The sequence below is a fragment of the Calliphora vicina genome, chromosome 3, assembly GCF_958450345.1.
Source record: "Calliphora vicina chromosome 3, idCalVici1.1, whole genome shotgun sequence".
Classification (NCBI taxonomy): domain Eukaryota; kingdom Metazoa; phylum Arthropoda; class Insecta; order Diptera; family Calliphoridae; genus Calliphora; species Calliphora vicina.
The window spans coordinates 105489909-105510308 of NC_088782.1; the positions used below are offsets into that span (position 1 = coordinate 105489909).

The following is a 20400-nucleotide window of genomic DNA, read 5'->3' on the forward strand; positions in this document are numbered from 1 at the left end:
TTTATCTAATGCCTTCACATTTTACTTCATAAGTCCCAATTTGATGTTTAATAAAGGCAAAATTAACTAATCTCTGGAATCCAAAGGCGTATTAATTTGTTTCCAACTGTCATGTTTGGTCATGTTTTGTTCTTCTGTCCCATAAACAGGTGAAATATGGAAATTTAGTGAAGCCAATTTGTCGACTTAACAAGAAATTAACCATTTTTAAATCGTCACTCATTGGTAGTCCGAGTAAATTTGTTATTAACAAGATCTGCCTAATTTTTGAAATACCCAGTATTCAATAAATTCCTTATAGAGAGAAATTGTCACTAATTTCTGATCACTTGGCTGACTACAATTTATTGCAAAGTGAAGCTAATTGGTTACTTTATACATCCCATGTAACCTAGCGTGAAGTCAATTGTCTCTTTAGTGTCTCTAAGTAATCTAGAGTATAATCACTTTAAAAGTTTATTTTGTACTGCACTTTATTGTGACTAATTCGTACAAATTGATTTTATACAAATTGTGTTGATATAATTCTCATATAGTTTATTTTCTTTTTGCTTAAGTATACTGACATCTCATGTAACTTAGCGTGAAGTCAATTGCCGCTTTTGTGTCTCTAAATAATCTAGATTGTAGTCATATTAAGCACTTATTTTGTACTGTAATTTCGAAAGTAGTCCACCAGAAGTAATATATTGGAGATTTGTCGGTGGAAGATTTGTTTACAAGCAATCGGTTATTTGACTGTCAGTGAAATGTATTTTTAACAGACTTTTTGAGATCAATTAGCACCCGCACATGTTAAAATAACCAGTCATGTAGCTGGTAAAGTAACCAGTTAGGTAGCTAATAAGTTAATTGACTCTATGTAACCGGTGTTAATTGACTCTTTGTAATCCAAAAGGGTTAATTCACCTCCTGCTTACGACATGCACGGTCATGCATGGACATGATCTAGTTCTCTCGCAAAATAATATGTAAAATCGCTTATTCGGACAGTCTCTAAAGATTTGTTGGGAAGAGTCACCCTAATATACATACTGATAAATTTATGCACATTTGCATATACAAAGTATCTACCTTATGTTGGGTATGTTAATGTTTGTGTTACAGGACGAAGACCACACCTACTGTATTTACAGATATACATATGTATAAGGTAAAATATGCAGTAGATATTCATACAAATGGTCAAACAGTAAAATATTTTTGGTATGGAAAGTTATTATTGATATGGTCAGATCAAATACAAAACCACATATCAGTCTTAAAATATTTATTATGAAAAAATCAAGTCATTGGATTTTTGAAGAAATTTTTTTTATTTTTGCTGTCCATTCTCTAAAGCTCTGTACAGTAATTACATGATTCCGAATTTGGCTAGGAAAGTATTTATACTATTGGTGACAGGTTATAATTCATGCAAAAGATTGTTAATTTAAGTTTTTCTTTATTTTATTTTGTTCATTATTTCTTTAATTTCCTTAAGATATAATGAAAAACATTTGATTGTTTATTAAAATTGAATTTTAAGCTACATTTAGCTTAACAAAATTAACAACTTCTATGAGCTGCCACTGTATTTTATATTGTATCCTGCAAGTTAAAATACAAGGATATAATTTGAATATAAAACTTAAATATAACAAGGATTTATTAAAATAATACACATGCCAGCAACATGCAGTACAGACGTAAAAATATACATACATATTTTTTCCAAAAAATAATCTTGCACCAAAAAATTTACTAAAAGGATTAAGAACTAAGTAAGAAATTATGAAAAATATGGTAAACTAAAGCAAAATTCCATTTAATTTTGTAAAAATAATGCTTTATTTTATTTTAATATGAAAGAGTATCAAATTCTAAGAATAAGAATATGCACTGAAGCTTTTAATTCATAACAAGGAATTTTAAATTTCCATGAATATGTATCATGAATTCTACCAAAGAGCACAGAAAAAATAAATGTTTGTCATGATATCATATCATAGGTTGTACACATAGAATTTTTCGGTTCTATCAACAGAAAGTCAGTTGATAAAGAAGAATTTCGATTGAAGCAATTATCCTTTGGTTACCCCTTCCAAAATTTTATATCCACAACTGTAAAATTCGGTCACTAAGGTAGAATCATTCGATCGGCAACAAATTCGGTTGCTATATCGAATCAGTTTTCTCTGCGTATCATTAGATATCCATATTGTCTATATTAATGACATAATAATCCAGATATAGGTCAAAAATCGAGGATGGTTTTTTCCTCATATCTCAATAATCGAGGTTGGTTTTTTCCTCATATCTCAGTCATTTGTGGACCGATATTTTAAGTAGGAAACTTCTCGAAAGCATGCCTGACAGAATTATTGAAGATTTGCATCCCGATGATATCTGGGGTCTTCAGAAAATTGATTTCAACAGACAGACGGACATGGCTTAATCGACTCCGCTATCTATAAGGATCCAGAATATGTATACTTTATAGGGACGGAAAATTATATTGTGGAAATTACAAATGGGATGACAAACTTATATATATCCTTCTTACGAAGGTGAAGGGTATAAAAATATGTGTTTACTAAATATGATAAAAATTGGAAGACCCAAGATCAGGTTGTTTGTGATGTCTTAAATCAATGATCGACGTCTCGAAATTTTATACTCGGATTCTTCTCGCAGCTGAATTTATGACCCAAATTTCATCCCGGAAACCAGGAAGATTCTGATCCAATCCAAGAGGGCAAGTTTATCACAGAAAAATCTCGAGCCAATGACCGTTTTCTTTTTTAAATCAGCAGTGCAGACTGTGATCGCGTCTGCAATAGAACATAGTTTACAGACAGTCGTCTCCAGTCGATATTCATAGCTTTAAGGTCCTATCAAAGTAGGTACTATGCAATCCACCTGAGAGCGAAGTAGAGTCGAAGCGACCCCATTTTGACAAGACCACGCAACGCGTTAGATGTAGTATCAGCCATGAGATATCTTAGTAAGTCATTAAATTTAGTCCCAAAGTATTTTTCCATATCCTTACAGCTTCGACAGTGGTCGTTAAGGAGGAGTCAAAGGTGACTTGCATACTTGCCTAGCATCCAGTTCCTTCAATTTCGGGTAATAATGGAAGGCTGTCATTTTGTATTGTTTACATTCGAGGGATCTCTCTATAACTCTTACGATTTCATGCAGAGCTGTTTCTGTAGAGCGACCCTTAAGAGTGCTGACTGCTTCAGAGTAATGGTGTGCCCAACGTTTTAATTTGGAAAGATGAAAGACTAATTGGACGAAAGTCCTTCGTATTCTCCGGACTTTTTAGGAATATAAACGTCCGTAACCTAGTACGCCTATGATATCCTATCATAGGAGATAATGTCGATATTGGATAGAGTCCTACTTACACTCATAATATCCGTAGCAACATCCTTGCAGCGTGGGAAGTGAGTATTCAGTAGGATATCAAGTGACTCTGTTGAGGATTCGGACCAGGTCTTCTTTCATTTTAATATATGTAGAATTTGATTGCTCCTTGGCTAGAGTTCAGCTTAGAGTCATTTGTGTTATCTACAGATTCACAGAAACTTCTCCATGAACTTTTGTTTGCGACTACTATAGCTTTTTTGTAAACGTTTACATTATCGTGATAGGTTTACCACGATTTGTTATTATAGCTAACGTTAAAGGCCCTACGTATTTCCCTACGTAGCTTAGGTAGCTCCTATAGTTCCATCATGGAGTGAAGCTTTCTTTTTTGGGTTTAATAGTTGCCGCCATTCTCATGAGGGAACTGACTATTATCGCCCAGTTATTTATAGAATACAGTAAGCTGTATCATAAACATTTTCCTACTATGATTATGGTAATAATTTTCCCAACCCACGATGATTACTTTACCTTCGCAGATTGGAAAAGGATCGCATGATTTCAATAGAGAATGTCTCATACTTAACTAGTTCAAATTCTTGGTTCTTGGATTAAGACTACTTTGACAATTTTCTTTTCTTTGAAAAGCTGCATTCATCTGTTTCTGAATCATAATGATGTTAATTGAGCCTATATGTAATATCCCATTGAGAGGAACGCAGGAGTCGTAAGGATTCTAAAAAAATATATTTTCCTACTCCCTTGTTACTAGCTAGTCCTTTCAATCGTCCACTCCCTTGTTCTTACTATTAAAATGCGCTACTGTGGCTTCATACTCCAAGATAAATGGAGGAACTCACAATCTCTCCGTCAACCGAAAAGAACCCTGGTTCAGGGAGACGATTTTTATCCCTGCGTTTGGCCAAAGTTCGTCAACTCCTCAAATGACGTTTTTTAGAAAACCTGGATCATTCTAACTGGCACTTCCGATGATTTGGATACCATTTGTCCATTTTTCGTTATCATATGACCTTTAAACCTCATGATCTATAGACGTCATTTAAAGCTCAGGTGCTGATATTAAGCTGGGTAATATTTGCAGCTACTTGCCTTTAGAGAACTGCATCTCACTTGATATTTCCCACTTTATACTAAATCGGTTTGCAGGACCTTTTATAGAAGTTGCTATGGATGGACGTACGCCAAAAGTCTAAGAGTTGAGACGGAACATTGGTTTAGCCTTGTTCACAAGCCGTTCTGGTTTTATTCAGACTTTCGCGTGCCTTCGTACTTCTGAATGTGGTAGACACTCGATCTGGTACGTCCAACCCATTTTAATATACCGAAGACAGTCTTCCAGCTTTTTGCGTTTGTCCTAGTCTTTGGTCATCCAACTGGGGTCTTCCTTTACAAGGCCATATGTATCCGGATTGTATTCTTGTTTAATACCGAAGAGGTTGTCGCACATTTCTCTATCCTGTGTAGTCAGAAATATGTCAACCCCTGTAGCATTATTACCAAACCGACAGATTCATTCAGACTTTCCTATGATATTGTTACGTTTTTACCTTTTAATTAGGTTTAATTAGGTTTAAATAAACCTAATTCTTTTGATTGCAAATAAATGCAGTTTTGTAGTTTAAAATTGTAACAAATCTTTATATATTACACAACAATTAAAATAGTCACTGTATTTTAGTGTACACACTTATGTTGCACACTTTATAATGTGCAAGTATCGGAGTTCAGTATTAAATGCGAATGGTATTGCATCATTGCAAATGCAAAATTGTAAATGTTTTTGTGTGTATTTTGTTATTGGATTACGGTAAAATTTTGCATTTGCAATGATGCTAGACCATTCGCTCTTAACAGTGAATACCGCTATTATAAACTAAAAACCAACTGCAACCGCAGCCACTATTTATACACAGCGCCATCTTCGTTCTAGTAGCATCATAAAAGTTCTACTTCTGCAATGTTCAACTCAAAGCTTTTATTTTCCACAGATATGTTAATAATGTCCTCAGTTATATTAACTGCTGTTAATTGGCCTGTAAACAACATTGTCCACAATTAGAGGCCTCCAGAAATAGAAATGTTGAGAAACATGATGCAACTTTAAACCATCTGTTAAAACCGTGACATTTGAATTCAAATACAATTTCGTAACAATATTAATACAACAATGCCAAACCGAAACAGAAGTGCAGATAGAGACTCAGTACCAGACCTTAACTTAGATAACAGACACTACTGAGTTGATGTCATGATCGCTGTAAATCAAAAGAATGTCCTGTCCCCTCTTAATATAGTGGCAGACACTATGAGGTATTGGATGGGTTTTTATTAAATCACTGTCATAGGATTCAAGGTGACCATCGTGGTTGTCACTATGACCCAATGCCCATAAAATGGTATTGGGTTTTAATGAAAAGTACTCTGCAGTTTATAGACTACTTTTGAGTAATACAGACGGTTTGTAGTAGTCATTACAAAGTTATGATAAGTTTTTGCTCAGACAGTTCGTCAATTGTGATCTTTTCTAAATAAAATTTTATTTAAATAAATAAAAAATCGTTAAAGATAAGTGGAATATCTGTTTTTACAGGTCATGCTTATTTCGTCGAATATTTCATTACAGTTAACGTACCTTGGGTAACGGTTATAATTTTAGCAAAATTTGCTACATTTGTTGATACCTTTTTTAGAGTTCTGCTAAAAAATACAAGTCACTTTGTATTCTTATATTCGTAAAAATGCTAAAATGTGTCTGTTTGTTATAATAAATGAATTTTCTTACGTTTATAACTTGTATCAGGAGGCATATTAAAAGCTTATTAGGCCACTTCATTCTTATTAACAACATTCTGCTAAACTATATTTAGATTTTTAGCAAACTCATTTAACCATTTAGCCCAAGAATCATACACACGCATAATCATACAATAAATATGCTACTAAATTAATTAATTTAGTAGAGAGACACATTTTCATAAAGCACAAACCAACTTACTACTCCTTGACTTAAGTTGGCAAGCCAAAAACACTTGATTCTAGCTATTCATTTGGTATGTTCATCTTTTGTTTTGGGGAGACGAAGGAAAATGGTGAGATAAAATCAAATTAATTTATTGAAGGTCAAGTTGAGAGATTTTCCTGCCTTTGCTAGCAAGACCTTGCTAGGGTGAATGTAATAAAAAACCAGGAAAAACCCTAAAATTATGCAATAATTTTTGTTTGCTAAGATAAATATTTCTGCAAGGCAACAACACCTTAAGATCAAAAGCAGAAATATTGCTGGAAATTTAAAGGGGTAAATGTGATGGTCCTATGAAGTAATTAATTAAATTTTAGCACACACCTTTTTGTGAGAAATTGTGACAAATCAAGTTTGAGGAAATATTTTAGAAGGAAAAGAAAATTAATTAATTTTTGAAGAATATTTAAGGCTATAAAAGTGATTAATAATTGATGGATTATTTATGAGTTCATAAAATATGCAAAGAGATAAACAAACCAGGGATAGTTTTAGGTGCTACACTAAAACCAAAAACTAAAGTATAGTTTTAGGGGGTTGCAATAATGAAAGAGTTTTTTATTAAATTGACAAAACAAAGAATATTTTGTAGCAAGTGATATTTAGCTAAGCTTTAAGACTCCTAAAATATTTTAAATTTGTGAAATTTTGTATTATTATTAACATTTCCTTTCTGTGTCTTTCTCTCTTTCTAGCAAATTTATTCTACACTAATGCTTTTGGGGTTTACAAAGCATTTGCCATGAAGCTTTTGTTATAAACATAAATAAAATAAGCAGAAAATGACCACCACCCATTCCTAAATAAATGAAGCCGACAAAACCTAAAAAGTTTATAATTAAAACAAGACAAAACCCACAAATACTTTTTTTGTATAAATGTATTGTAAATGCTTGCCTAGTGATTAAATAAAATATATAATTAAATTAATTAACATATAAAATACATAAAACTACATAAAACTGCTAAATAAATAATTTATAATTAATTGTATTTATACCTAAAATATTTATATAAATAAAAAAAGAAACTAAAATATAATTAAAATAATAAAAAAATAACAAAATAAATGTGTGTTATTGAAAGAAAAATTAAAAAAAGCTTTTTATGTTTTCAAAGCTTTACAAAACAAACCAAAAGCTTAACTATAATGAAAACTCATTTTTGTAAAAACTAAAATAAATTTGTAAAAATTTTAGACAAAAATTATAAAATATAGTCATACAACTAAATATATATTTAAAAAAAAAGTATACAAATGTTAAAATAATGTTTAAACAAAACATAACAATAATATAATCATAAATAATGAACAGAAACCAATTTAATCGAAAGGGAAGCTTTTTTTCAAAATAACTTGCAGATTGAAAATTATGAAATAAAATTCAAAAAAAAAAACGATAATTTCAACAAGACAATAGTTTCAATAAGCTCTTTATCATAATTATCAATAAATACATTTAGCAAATATTTAATAATTAAAAGCTAAAAAGTGGAATCTGGAGCTTTTTATTGAAAACTGTAAGCTTGTTATGTATAGAAAAACTTTTAGACCAGACAACTTTTTGAAAAGTTTCATATATTGGGTGTATGACTTAAAAATGCGGGATTTATAATAACTACAGTATCTTTTGAACGAGGTTTTTGTTTTAACCTTTATGTCAACGGCAACATACCTGGGTATGTTTTGCTCTGAATAATATAATCGGATCGACTTGAAATTTCTTGATATCCTAGCCAAAACTAGAATAGGATCACCCGTTTGGAAGATATCGCCCATTTACAAAGTTACACCCTTACATCAACAGCATACATACCTGGGTATCCATAGTAAAACACATGCAAATATAATGATAAAATTGAAAATTTAAGTATTTTGTTCAACGTTTTTACCCTCCACATTTTTGATAACAAAGGGTTCAAATATATCCCGATTGTCTCCATTTTTCTTTTATTGGACTAACAACAAATGTATATGTCAAACAAAAAAAGAGTTATTTAAAAATCGTGACTGACTCCAATGTTATATGTATTTGAATTTAAAAAAATTTAAAAAGCCGATTTTTCTCTAGTTTTTGGAGAAAAAGTACTTTTTTATTTTTAAGTTATCTAAAAAATTTCAAAGATAATGTATTAGGAATTTATACTTTTTGAAAAGCCAACCTTGCTTTAAATATTTTGTGTGAAAATAAATTTAAAAATTCTTGATATGGAGGCGACCAGGTCCCTTCAAATAACGCCTATTTTTTATGTAAAATTCAAATTTAGGACAAAAATTCTCAAATCGCATAGTCGATATCAAAATAAGGTAACCTAGTTTAGATGGCTAAATATGTTCTTAATTATTCTGTAAAGGGTTTCGATAACAGCGCTCCTGGTGTGGGTATTATAGCAAAAAAATTAAAAAATTCCATTTTTGGGATTTTTCAAAACTTTTTTGGGAATTACGGGATTCCTGATTAAAAATTTAAAAATTTGTTTTTATGTTTCTATATCTAATAGAATGGTCTATATAAAAGTAAGATTTCATTAAAAACTATTGATAAATAAAAAAATTATTTTAATTTGAAAAATTTGTATCTTTGTAAAAACTCAATAAAATGCATTTTTTGTCATATCTACTAGGGTTTTCATTCGACTAATGATCCTTCGATTAAACGAATAATGTCTTACGAATAATTATTCGAACAATTTAAAAATGGCCATTTTAGAATAACGAATAATTCGAACAATTTTATGTAGAATAATCGAATAAAACGAATAAATGTTCATATATGTATGTATATTTGAATTTATTAAATTGCTTAAAATTTTTGTCTATTCTAACAAAATAAAAAATAAATAATACAGAAATTCCAACAAACGAGTTAGATATTAGCATTTTTATGCTAACGGCAGCCATTCACCATACAAAACGTATGAACATACCCAGGTATGTTGCTGTTGACGTGCGTAAAGCAGTTCTGCTATTGACATGAAGGTTAAATAATTTGTATGTCATTATTCTCACTTAGCTATTGAACATTATAGTGTAAACAACAAAGTTTTTTTTTGCTTCGAAAATGTTGAATTTTATACCAACGAATCGTCATATGCGGGAAGTTTTGCTTTACTTCTTTAATTTGCAAAAAAAACTGCCTCTGAAGCACACCGATTGCTCGCCAAAGCTTTTGGGGAATGTGTTCAATCGGTTTCAACGTGCGAGAGATGGTTTTCTCGGTTCAGAAGTGGTGATTTTAATACGGATGACAAAGATCGCCCAGGCCAGCCAAAAAAGTTTGAAGACCAAGAATTGAAGGAATTACTTCATGAAAATTGTTGACGAACTCAACAAGAGCTTGCAAAATCATTGCGAGCTAGTCAATCAGCAATTTCAAAACATTTGCGAGCAACAGGATTTATCCAAAAGCAGTTAAATTGGTTAAAAACTACCTTCTACGCCAAACTTCCAAACCGTAGCAACATTTACCATTCATCTTCATTCAATTATAGACAAATCCTGTTGGTGATTAGGGCAGTGAGGCAAAACACGGATGATACGCTTAACCAAGATCTTGAATCTCCGAATGGGGTCAATTCTAATGCACGCAATACTCAATGTTGTATGTAACACACAAACGCTCAACAGATTATGTTGCTCCATCTGTTTTTATGAATGGTGTAAATATTAAGGCATCAGAAGCTCTTGATGTTCTAGGTATGACTATTGAGTGCGATGTCCGCTGGACAAAACACATTTTTCAAGTGTCGAAAGAAGCATTCATGTGCCTTGGTTTTCAAAATAGTTGTAAGAAATACTTCACTGCATCTGATCTCCTTACTATTTATAGCACTTATGTCCGACCCAAAATAGAATACAACTCAATACAGAATATAACTCTCATGTGTGGGCAGGTGCTTCGAAGTCTATTTTGGAGTTACTCAATTGCGTACAGGAAAGTGCAAAGGTGCTTATCGGTGACAGTAGGGTATCCAGCTCTAACTGGAACATAGCACAGTGCGGCTAGAGAACCGTTTGTGCGGCCAAAAGTCGAAAAATATATAAAAATTACCCAAAAACTGTTATATGGGGGTTTCTGGGGTCGCTGATTACGAACTCGATATCAGAATTAGCAAATTCAAAATGGCCGACTTAATATGGCGTCATGTCATACGAAAAAAATTGTAAAAAATTAAATGAATTTGCTAATTGATTAAATTAATTGAAAATTTATTAAAAATTAACAAATTTAAAATTGTGGAATACAATATGGCGATGTTGCATACTAAAACAAGTAAGAAAGTGAGTAATTCAATAATTTATTTTCATGAATGATTTTCAGAAGTTGGTCTTATATGGGAGCTATGACTAATTATATACCGATCATTACGTTTCAAAGCACCGAATCCAACAATTTAAAGTTGTACAAATATTCAACGAGCTGCTACGGGTAGCTGAATTTTATTTATTTGTTACACAGTACTTTTACTTACTACCTCCAATAGTTTAGAGAACAGGATCTAGCAAGATAAAAAAAGAATTCACTCAATCATATCCATTATGTTTGAAAAAATAAAAAAAATAGTCCAGACATATCCTTTTCTGGAAATTTACTATTTAAAAATTTACTGATATTCAGCTGTAGCATACATTTTGTTTCGTTTGACTTGCTGGAAGATCCTACTAGACGATCTTTACTACGGTAGCGAGCCATTCGTGTGAAGGCCTCATTCAAACTAAAATTATGGGCATTGGAGGCAAGGGACCTTATTACGAATATTTGGCCGACTTTAGGCCACACTTTGCATCGTCGCTATGTGGGTTGTGTTTCACTGTTCTACCGATACAATAATGGTATGTGCTCTGCTGAAATTATGGAACTTGTTCCCGAAACCCGTAGTTTTTTACGCAATACGAGGGCTTATAAATTCGTTGTTGACTGGACAGTGAATCTCACAACACATTACTGAGAAAATCCGTTCATTAGCTGTATTATCCGTATGCGGAATAAGCTTCATTCTGAAGTCTTTCCTGTCACTTTAAATATTCAAATTAAATGTCCACAAATACTACTACCACAAACTATACTCCCTCCCATAACCGATTTTCCACAATGCATTGCATGAGTAGGGGTTATCTAATGAGTGCTGCTCCAAAAAAAAGATAATGAAATCCGACCAGACTATCACAGGGAACTTGCACCGAACTCATGTGATTCGTTTGAATATGAAACCCTAAAATTCCGTCATGACAACGCTCAGCCACATGTTACAATACCTGCAAAAAACCATTTAGAATGAAGTGGTTGAGAAGTTGTTCCTCACCCGCTTTATACTCCAAACCGTTCCTGTTCGACAACTATTTGTGTCGATCGATACAGAAAGCTCTCTCTAGGACACGCTTTACTTTGGAACTGAGTATCCAAAATTTGCTTGATTCGTTTAAGACCTCAAAAAAAGGACAGCTCTTTTCATAGATCATAGCTAACAATGGCCAATACTATGAATAAATTTATATTGTACAAAATTTAAAAAAATAAGCATTTTTAAGTTATACACCCAATAGAAAACTTTTACAACAGTTTTGTATAGAAAACCAGAAAACTGTTCAACAAGTTTTGTATAGACAACATTTTGTTAGAAAACTCGCCGACCAGTTTTGTATATAGACAACATTAAGATCATTTTTGTGTAGAAATCTTGCATAAAACTTTTAGATGAGTATTGTGAACTTTTAGTCCAATTTGGTGTAGAAAACTTTTAGACCAGTTTTGTGTACAGAACTATTCGAATAGTTATGTATGGAAAACTTCTAGAACAGTTTTATATAGAAAACTGTTCGATCAGTTATGTATAGAAAGTCTTTAAGACCAGTTTTGTATAGAATACTTAGAGACGAAATATTTAGGCCACAAAACATTTAGAAGAAATTGTATCAAACTTTTTTATATCATTTTTGTATAAAAAATTGTAGACTAGTTTTGTATTGAAAACTTTTAAACCGGTTCTGTATAGAAAACTTGTAGACCAGACATGTAGACAAGATTTTTATAAGGACTGAGATCGAAAATATCATTTTTAATTTGATTGAAATTATTTGTAAACAATAGTGATGAGTTTATGAACCTTTTCCGGAAACCCTTCCATTAAGATTTTTATTGAGCTTTCTGTCAATTTCTTCGAACAGGTTATCCATCTCCCTTTAAAATCTATCACTCTTTTGGACACCTTTTTTGTTCTCTTCAATTATCTGTTAACAAGATCCCAATATCTCTACACTGGCCTTAGCTCCAGGAAGTTTGGAGGATTTCTCTCTCTTGGAACAAATAACATATTATTGCTCTTGTACCACTCAAGACCTTGCTTACCATAGTGACAGGATGCCAAATCTGGCGAAAAATAAGTGGACACATTAAGAAGTCTTATGAATGGAAGCATCCTCTTTTGTAAACATTAATTTTGATGTACATTTCGGTAACAAAAGTTGTCTCCTTTTCCACAACTGCATATTGCTTGTCATGCCAAGAACTTCTTGGGAAAATTTTCTGCTTTTGGGTCCTAAACTTTTCCACAACATTCAGTCGAGCATCAGCAACATAAAAATATTAACCCGGAAGCTGAGCACAAATTTCCATACGTACGTTTCGTCATCCATTATGCAGCAGGTATAAAATTTGAAACTAATGTCCGTGCTCTGTCTTTGGCCTCTAAATTTTTCGTAGAGTTCCTGTCAGGAACTTTTTAGGCCTTTTATGTTTTTCAACCTGCATTAGCTTTAATATTTTGTATCAAATAGTGCGAGTATTGAGCTAACCAGATGTGTTGGGAGCTCTTTTGAAAATGCTTTCTATTTATTGGTTTTAGAAACATCATGTGGACCATTCCTTTTACATTAACCAGGCTTTCTATCAACGGACAAGTTCTCCCGATACTATTTAATAACATTGGAATCAGTTTAACGGTAGATCTGTGATTGTTTGGCTAATTTTTTGTGGGACCTAGTTGGGTTTTCTTGAAAATATTTAATAATTTTCGTACGAACTTATTTCTCTTCACACATTTTAATCGGATTAACTGCTTTACAAAGGTAACTTGATCCTAAAAACAAATCAAATAATACTTGGGTTAAAAGTTTTAAGGAAAAACGTGTGTTAAGGATTTTTCGATCTCAGTCCAGTTTTGTATAGAAAATTTGTATACCTATTTTGTAGATTATAGAAATCATTTAGAGGGGGTTTGTACTGGAAACTTTTGGAACATTTAGGCCATCTTTGTACTTCTCGATCTTCATTTTTCTAACAACTATGTTGAAATCAGGAAATTTTGGCTAGATTTGTAACTTTTTGGTTTTTACTTAAACAGATCTTAGCGATTCCAGCAAAAACCCATCGCTAACCTTTCGTTCGACTTTCTGTATCCCATTGAGCTCCCGTTAATATGAAATGAAACAAGGAAATATAATGGATGTAATCGACCTCTATAAATAATTGAATGACATCCATATTTTGTCCAATAAAACAACGAATAGATTCTTTATTTTCTTACAAAAAGTTTTGTACGCTTTTAGTTTTGTTCATATAAACCTTTTAGTAATTAGAAGATTTACTAAAGTAATTCCTTCATATTTAAAATCAGTGATCGGCACTCATAGCGACAAGGTGCCGAACAGGAACGACTAATCACATGTATACAATACGATTGTAAGCGCAACAGGTTACAATTATCAAAAGGGGAACAAATTGAAGATTGTGCCTCAAAAATAAAAACATAAAATTTGTTTTGCCGACCACTGCTTTATATTCATCCCACCACTTTTTAGCTTTTAATTTTAACATCAACAATAAGATAACTTCTTTTTTTATATAAATAAAAACAAATAATAAACAAAATTATATACATATTTGTCTATATATATTATATATTAGCGCTCGTATATAATAAAATAAATATTTATAAACATTTCTTATATAAAATATATTAAACCAAAAAAAAAACGAAAAACAAATAACAAAATTTAAATATAATTGTTGATATAAATAATTGATTTATTTTATAAATGTAAATATTTAAAAACCAAAACAAACAGTATAAAACAATACAAAATACAAAAATTATTTACTTATAAATGTTAAACAAGGAATACATAATTACAATTAAGTTAATAATTATATAAATGAAAGAATTATTGTATAAGGTAAATAAAACAAACAAAAGAAATTAAAAAAAGTAATAATAAACAGAAAGAAACAAAATTCAATAAAAAGCAAAAACTTATAAAAAAAATTAACAAAGAAGTTCAGAGTTGTATTTAGTTCTTTAAATAAAAAAGGTTTGTAATTGACTTGATAAATTTCTGAACACTTTTGAAAACTAGGCTCCATTATCTTTCCAGTGATATATAATATCCTATTGCTTATGATATTTTGAATTACTACAGCGGGCATCACTCCTCTTGAAAAATTATCTTGTAGCTTTGTTTATGTTAAACATTACTAGATATTGTGAGTTTTTATATAAGTAATCGAATTTTATCAGAAATATGAGTGATCACAGATCGAGCTCCTTTTTTTGATTAAACACTTATTGGCCAAGTTATTAGCGAATTTAGGTATTTTGAGGTTTTATATAAAAAATCGATTTTTGTTTAGAAATATGAGTGATCACAGATCGAGCTCATTTTCTTGATTAAACGCTTATTAGCCAAGTTATTAGCGAATTTAGATATTTTGAGTTTTTATGTAAAAAATATGAGTGATCACAGATCGAGCTCCTTTTCTTGATTAAACGCTTATTTTGACTTTTTATATAAAAAAATCGATATTTTGAGATTTTATACATAAAAAAATTGATTTTTTGTCAGAAATATGAGTGATCAGAGATCGAGCTCCTTTTCTTGATTTAACGCTTATTGGCCAAGTTATTAGCGAATTTAGATATTTTGAGTTTTTACATAAAACAATTGATTTTTTGTCACAAATATGCGTGATCACAGATCGAACTCCTTTTCTTGATTTAACGCTTATTGGCCAAGTTATTAGCGAATTTAGATATTTTGAGTTTTTACATAAAAAAATAGATTTTGTTGTCAGAAATATGAGTGATCAGAGATCGAGCTCCTTTTTTTTGATTTAACGCTTATTGGCCAAGTTATTAGCGAATTTATATATTTTGAGTTTTTATATAAAAAATCAATTTTTTGTCAGAAATATGAGTGACCACACATCGAGCTGCTTTTCTTGATTAAACGCTTATTGATATGATATGATTAAATATGAATAATCACAGATCGAGCTATTTTTCTTGATTAAACGATTATTGCCCAAGTTATTAGCGAATTTAGGTATTTTAAGTTTTTATATAAAAAATCTAATTTTGTTCAGAAATATGAGTGATCACAGATAGAGCTCCTTTTAGATATTTTGACTATTTATATAAAAAATCTAATTTTGTTCAGAAATATGAGTGATCACAGATCGAGCTCCTTTGCTTGATTAAACTCTTATTGGCCAAGTTATTAGCGAATTTAAATATTTTGACTATTTATATAAAAAATCGAATTTTGTTCAGAAATATGAGTGATCACAGATCGAGCTCCTTTTGTTGATTAAACGCTTATTGGCCAAGTTATTAGCGAATTTATATATTATGAGGTTTTATATAAAAAATCCATTTTTTGTCAGAAATATGAGTGATCACAGATCAAGCTCCTTTTCTTGAATGAAGATATTTTGAGTTTTTATAAAAAAAATCGATTTGTGGTCAGAAAGATAGAAACGAGAGTTTATAAGTTACAGATTACAGGTTCGCTGCTACTCATATGTTCATGTCAATTTCATCAGCCAGTTAATAATAAAAGATTTATTTACAAAATATTTAAATTTTGCCCCACTGTGCGCTAATTCCATACCTTTTAATACAGAATGTTAAATTATCTCTGTTAATTTAAAACAATTGTTTTTTGAATTTCAGTTACCAGCAGTAATTCCCGTCTTTTGTCAAGTTCATTTTATAAAAGCTTTTGTGTATAAGCCCAGTAAATAAATTAAGCTAACAAAAGCTTTATATTATTCTTTAGAGATCTTTAAAAGCCTTTGCTGTATAATGCTCTTTAATTTTACATTTAAACTTTTTTATCAAAAGCTTTTTTCGCTCTTTTTCTTTAAAGTGTTATTGCTCTTATTTAACTAATAATTTGCTCTTTTATACTTTCCCCTCTTTTGGTATTTTCTTTGTTACTCATAACTTTATATAGTATAATTTTAACCCTTTTTAGTATTTCTGTGTTTTGTTTATCATTGATTACCTATAAACATTTTGTAGACCATAAATTTGTTGTGTGTTTTAATAACTTAATTAGTTTTCATATTACCCTTTCTTTTAGCATGTTTTGTAGTAGGGGGAGTATGTAGTTTTCCAATAAATAAAATCTGTTTTTATGGTTTTTTCACATGTTTAAAATCTATAACAGAGCAAAATGTAGTAATAGACTTAAAAATATGAATATAATAAAAGAAATATGCCCTTCATTTTGGTGTCCTCGAGGTGGCGGCAAATTTTCGTTTTGTAGTTTTTTTTTTTTGTGGGCAAAGAAAAGGTCTATTAAGAAGTTTATGGTTGTAAAAATGATGTACATTGAGAAAAAAGATTTTGTTATAAAATAGAGAAGGTCGATTCTCATTGAAATTCCAAATCGGATGTTTGTTGTCGGAACTAAAGCTCATTAGCGCTCAAGTTTAGGGAGTTCGAAGGTCACATGTTGACCCCTCGTAGTTGATATACTGTAGAAAGAAAATTCTAACAAAAAGTCAATATGTGACCACCTAAATTTTATAAAAATTCTAACTTGAATTTAAGTTTTGTTTCTGATCAAAGCTTACTAGCGTTCACAATTAGGGAGTTCTTAGATTACATGTTGACCTCTCGTAATTGATTTCCTTTAGAAATTGAAAATCTATTCTCTCAGTGTATTTGGAACTTTCCTAGCACATCATTTACATTGACCTCTACTAAGCTTTTTTCTTTACTGAAAAGAACCCTCCAAAAAAATGTTGAATAAAAAACCAATTTCTTTTGAAACCAATAGGCGAAGGTCAATTATTAGGTCATCTTTAATTAAATGACTGTGTTAAATAAAAATAAAGTGTAAAAATAAATAAAACGGTTTAATCATCTAATAGACGAAAAATTTATTGCAATTTATAACAAATATTTTATGGAATTTTCCAAAAAAAAAGATGATATTTAAATGACAAACAATAGAAGTAACTAATAAATCAGCCACTTATGAAAATAGGCTTCACATTTTGTTGGCAAAATACTGTAAAACGCACAATTTTATGGTTCAATTAATTAATGCATTAAATGGTTATATAGTTAAACAGCTGATCGCTTGAAAACGTAATGAAACCATTATTTGTCGAAAAGTCTGAAATAGAGGGTAAATTGTGTGAGATTTTTTGATATCGAAAATTTCTCTCTCTTATTTAACTCTTAAATATTTAAAAATCGTTTGTTCTCTTAAATATTTGCGTTATTATTTTTAAGAGCTTATTGTTGAAGATTTTCTCTTTAAAGCTTTTTTGTAACATATTTGTATTTATGTTTATCTTAAAATTTTAATCAATTGTTTATTTTAAAATGCAAAAGAAATTTTTTCAAATTTTTCTATTAGACATGGTGTCACCTATTCAAAATAAAACATATATTTGTATAGGGAATAAAATGATAATGAAACATTTCTCTCTCAGAAGTTATAGAAGATTATATTGGAAATACACTTGCTGATCTTGTTCATAATAGACGCTTTTTTATATATATAAAGTATAGCGTCAGCTAAACACTACCTGTGAAAATACTAGAGCATGGTAATGCAAAAGGTAATAATTGACTCATATGAATGAAATCATGAAGCCAAGCTTTTGGTTTTGTTCATTATATTTCATTTTTTAAAAATGTATCTCAAAAACATACTTGTATTTGCATTACCCTTTCTACAGTTTAATCTCTTTTATGTTTAAATATTCTCTTTAACTTAATCTGGCTCTTAAACAAATATATTTCTACATACCTGCATGTTTTAATCAATTTGTTAACACCTGATAATTAATTTTTGTTGTGTCGTTCTGTTTGGTCAAACATTTAATGACTTGATTTTTTGTAACCCCTCAAAACAAATATAATAAAAAAGAGCGAGATAATAATAATGCCAGACGTATAATAAAAACATAAATTCCTGAAAACTGAAATAAAAATATTGAAAAGTTTTCACAATTTTCAAGATCTCTTTATCGATGTGGCAATAAATATAATTTATAATATTATTACATTTTTACCTTTTAAAAATGGTGGTTTATTTCCTATATAAACCGTATTTTTTAATTGAAATAACAACAGTTTAGTAATTTAAAATTGTAACAACTATTTATTAAATAAAACAAGTAAGAGTACTATATTCGGCCGTGCCGAATCTTAAATACCCTCCACCTAAATATGATGGTATAAAAACTGAAATAATAAAACAATTGTTAGAAAGACTAGTTTACGCAGAAGATATTTTATTTAAAATGTTCAAAAAATGTTATCTAATTAAACAATTTATAATTGAAATTCCTATTAGAACGTATGAAATTTAACAATTTATATACTTAATAATTAGCTAATACGTTTGGATCAACATTTTTCCTTTTTAACCTCAAGTGAAGAAACAGAGTATAAAAAAAATATATTTTTAGACAAATTTTGAAAATATTTGGTTGTGGGACTTATGTGGGAGCTATGATTCGATTGTCATAAAATATTTTTACGTGATTTTTATGTATTTATATGAGAGCTGTGGCCAATTATGGACCAATATTCACAAAATTCAGTATTATGATTTTTGAATACAAATTACTGATCTGTGTACTATTTTGGTTTAATATATGGATGCTATGACCTATTATGGTCCTAAGTATTTAAGGGTTATTTTTGTAGAATTTCATATAAACAACGCTATTAACAAGAGTGGACCTTATATGGAATTATGGACCAATATTTAAAAAATCTTGTAGTACGATTCTTGGTTCAGTATAGATTTTTATGGATATTTGTGCAGGTTAATGTGTTTTCCTGAAGTAGTTCTTTATGGATCATCATAAAATTTTGTACATCGATTTTTGTATATATTGAATAAATTTGTTTTGAATAACAACCTGTTAACTATATTTGTAAGAAATTTATGAGGATTTAGTGATTTTCGGGAGTGGACCTTATATGGGAGCTATGGTTAAATATGGACCGATATTCACAAAATCCAGAAGTATGACTACTGTATACAAATTACTGATCTGTGCGTAATTTCATTTTGATATCGATAGTTTTTAATATTTTTTAAGGTTAATATCTTTTTTCGGAAATGGGCCTTATAGGGGAGCTATGACCAATTATCGGCCAATCTGCATAAAATTTGGTACAGTGATATCTATGTATATGAGTATAATTTTTGTCGAATTTTAGCATGATAAATGTATTTATAAGAGATTTATGAGTACTTAACTGATTTTTGGAAGTGGACCTTATATGGGAGCTATGGTCGAATATGGACCGATATTCACAAAATCCAGTAGTATGATTTCTAAATATAAACTACGGATGTGTGTGAAATTTTGTTTTGATATTGATATTTTTTAAGTATTTATGTAGGTTATTGTGTTTTTCGGAAGTGGTCCTTATATGAGAGCTATAACCAATTATCGGCCGATCTTCATAGAATTAGGTACAACAATTTTGGTATATATGGGGATAATTTATGTCGAATTTCAACTTGATAGCGACATTTATAAGACATTTATGCTTATTTAAGGGATTTTCGGAAGTGTACTTTATATGGGGGCTATGGTCAAATATGGGCCGATCCACGAAACATTTTGTAATATAATTTTTTTTTACCACGAAACTTATTTTTGCTGAATTTTATATGGATATTCCTATTCTGTAGGCATTTATAGACCATAGAACCATATTTCGGAAAGAAATTTGTATGAGGGCTA

At 30.4% G+C, this 20400-nt stretch overlaps 1 protein-coding gene across 1 annotated transcript in view; it reads left to right on the top strand.

Moving 5' to 3' along the window:
- The window catches only part of cmpy (crimpy), a 190284-nt gene extending 183074 nt beyond the window's left edge, over positions 1–7210 (top strand). Inside the window, exon 5 of the mRNA XM_065505210.1 lies at positions 7090–7210. Within this exon, the coding sequence (XP_065361282.1) occupies positions 7090–7108 (19 nt within the window). The 3' untranslated portion in view covers positions 7109–7210. The remainder of the gene's footprint in view (positions 1–7089) is intronic.
- Positions 7211–20400: the final 13190 nt, after the last annotated feature.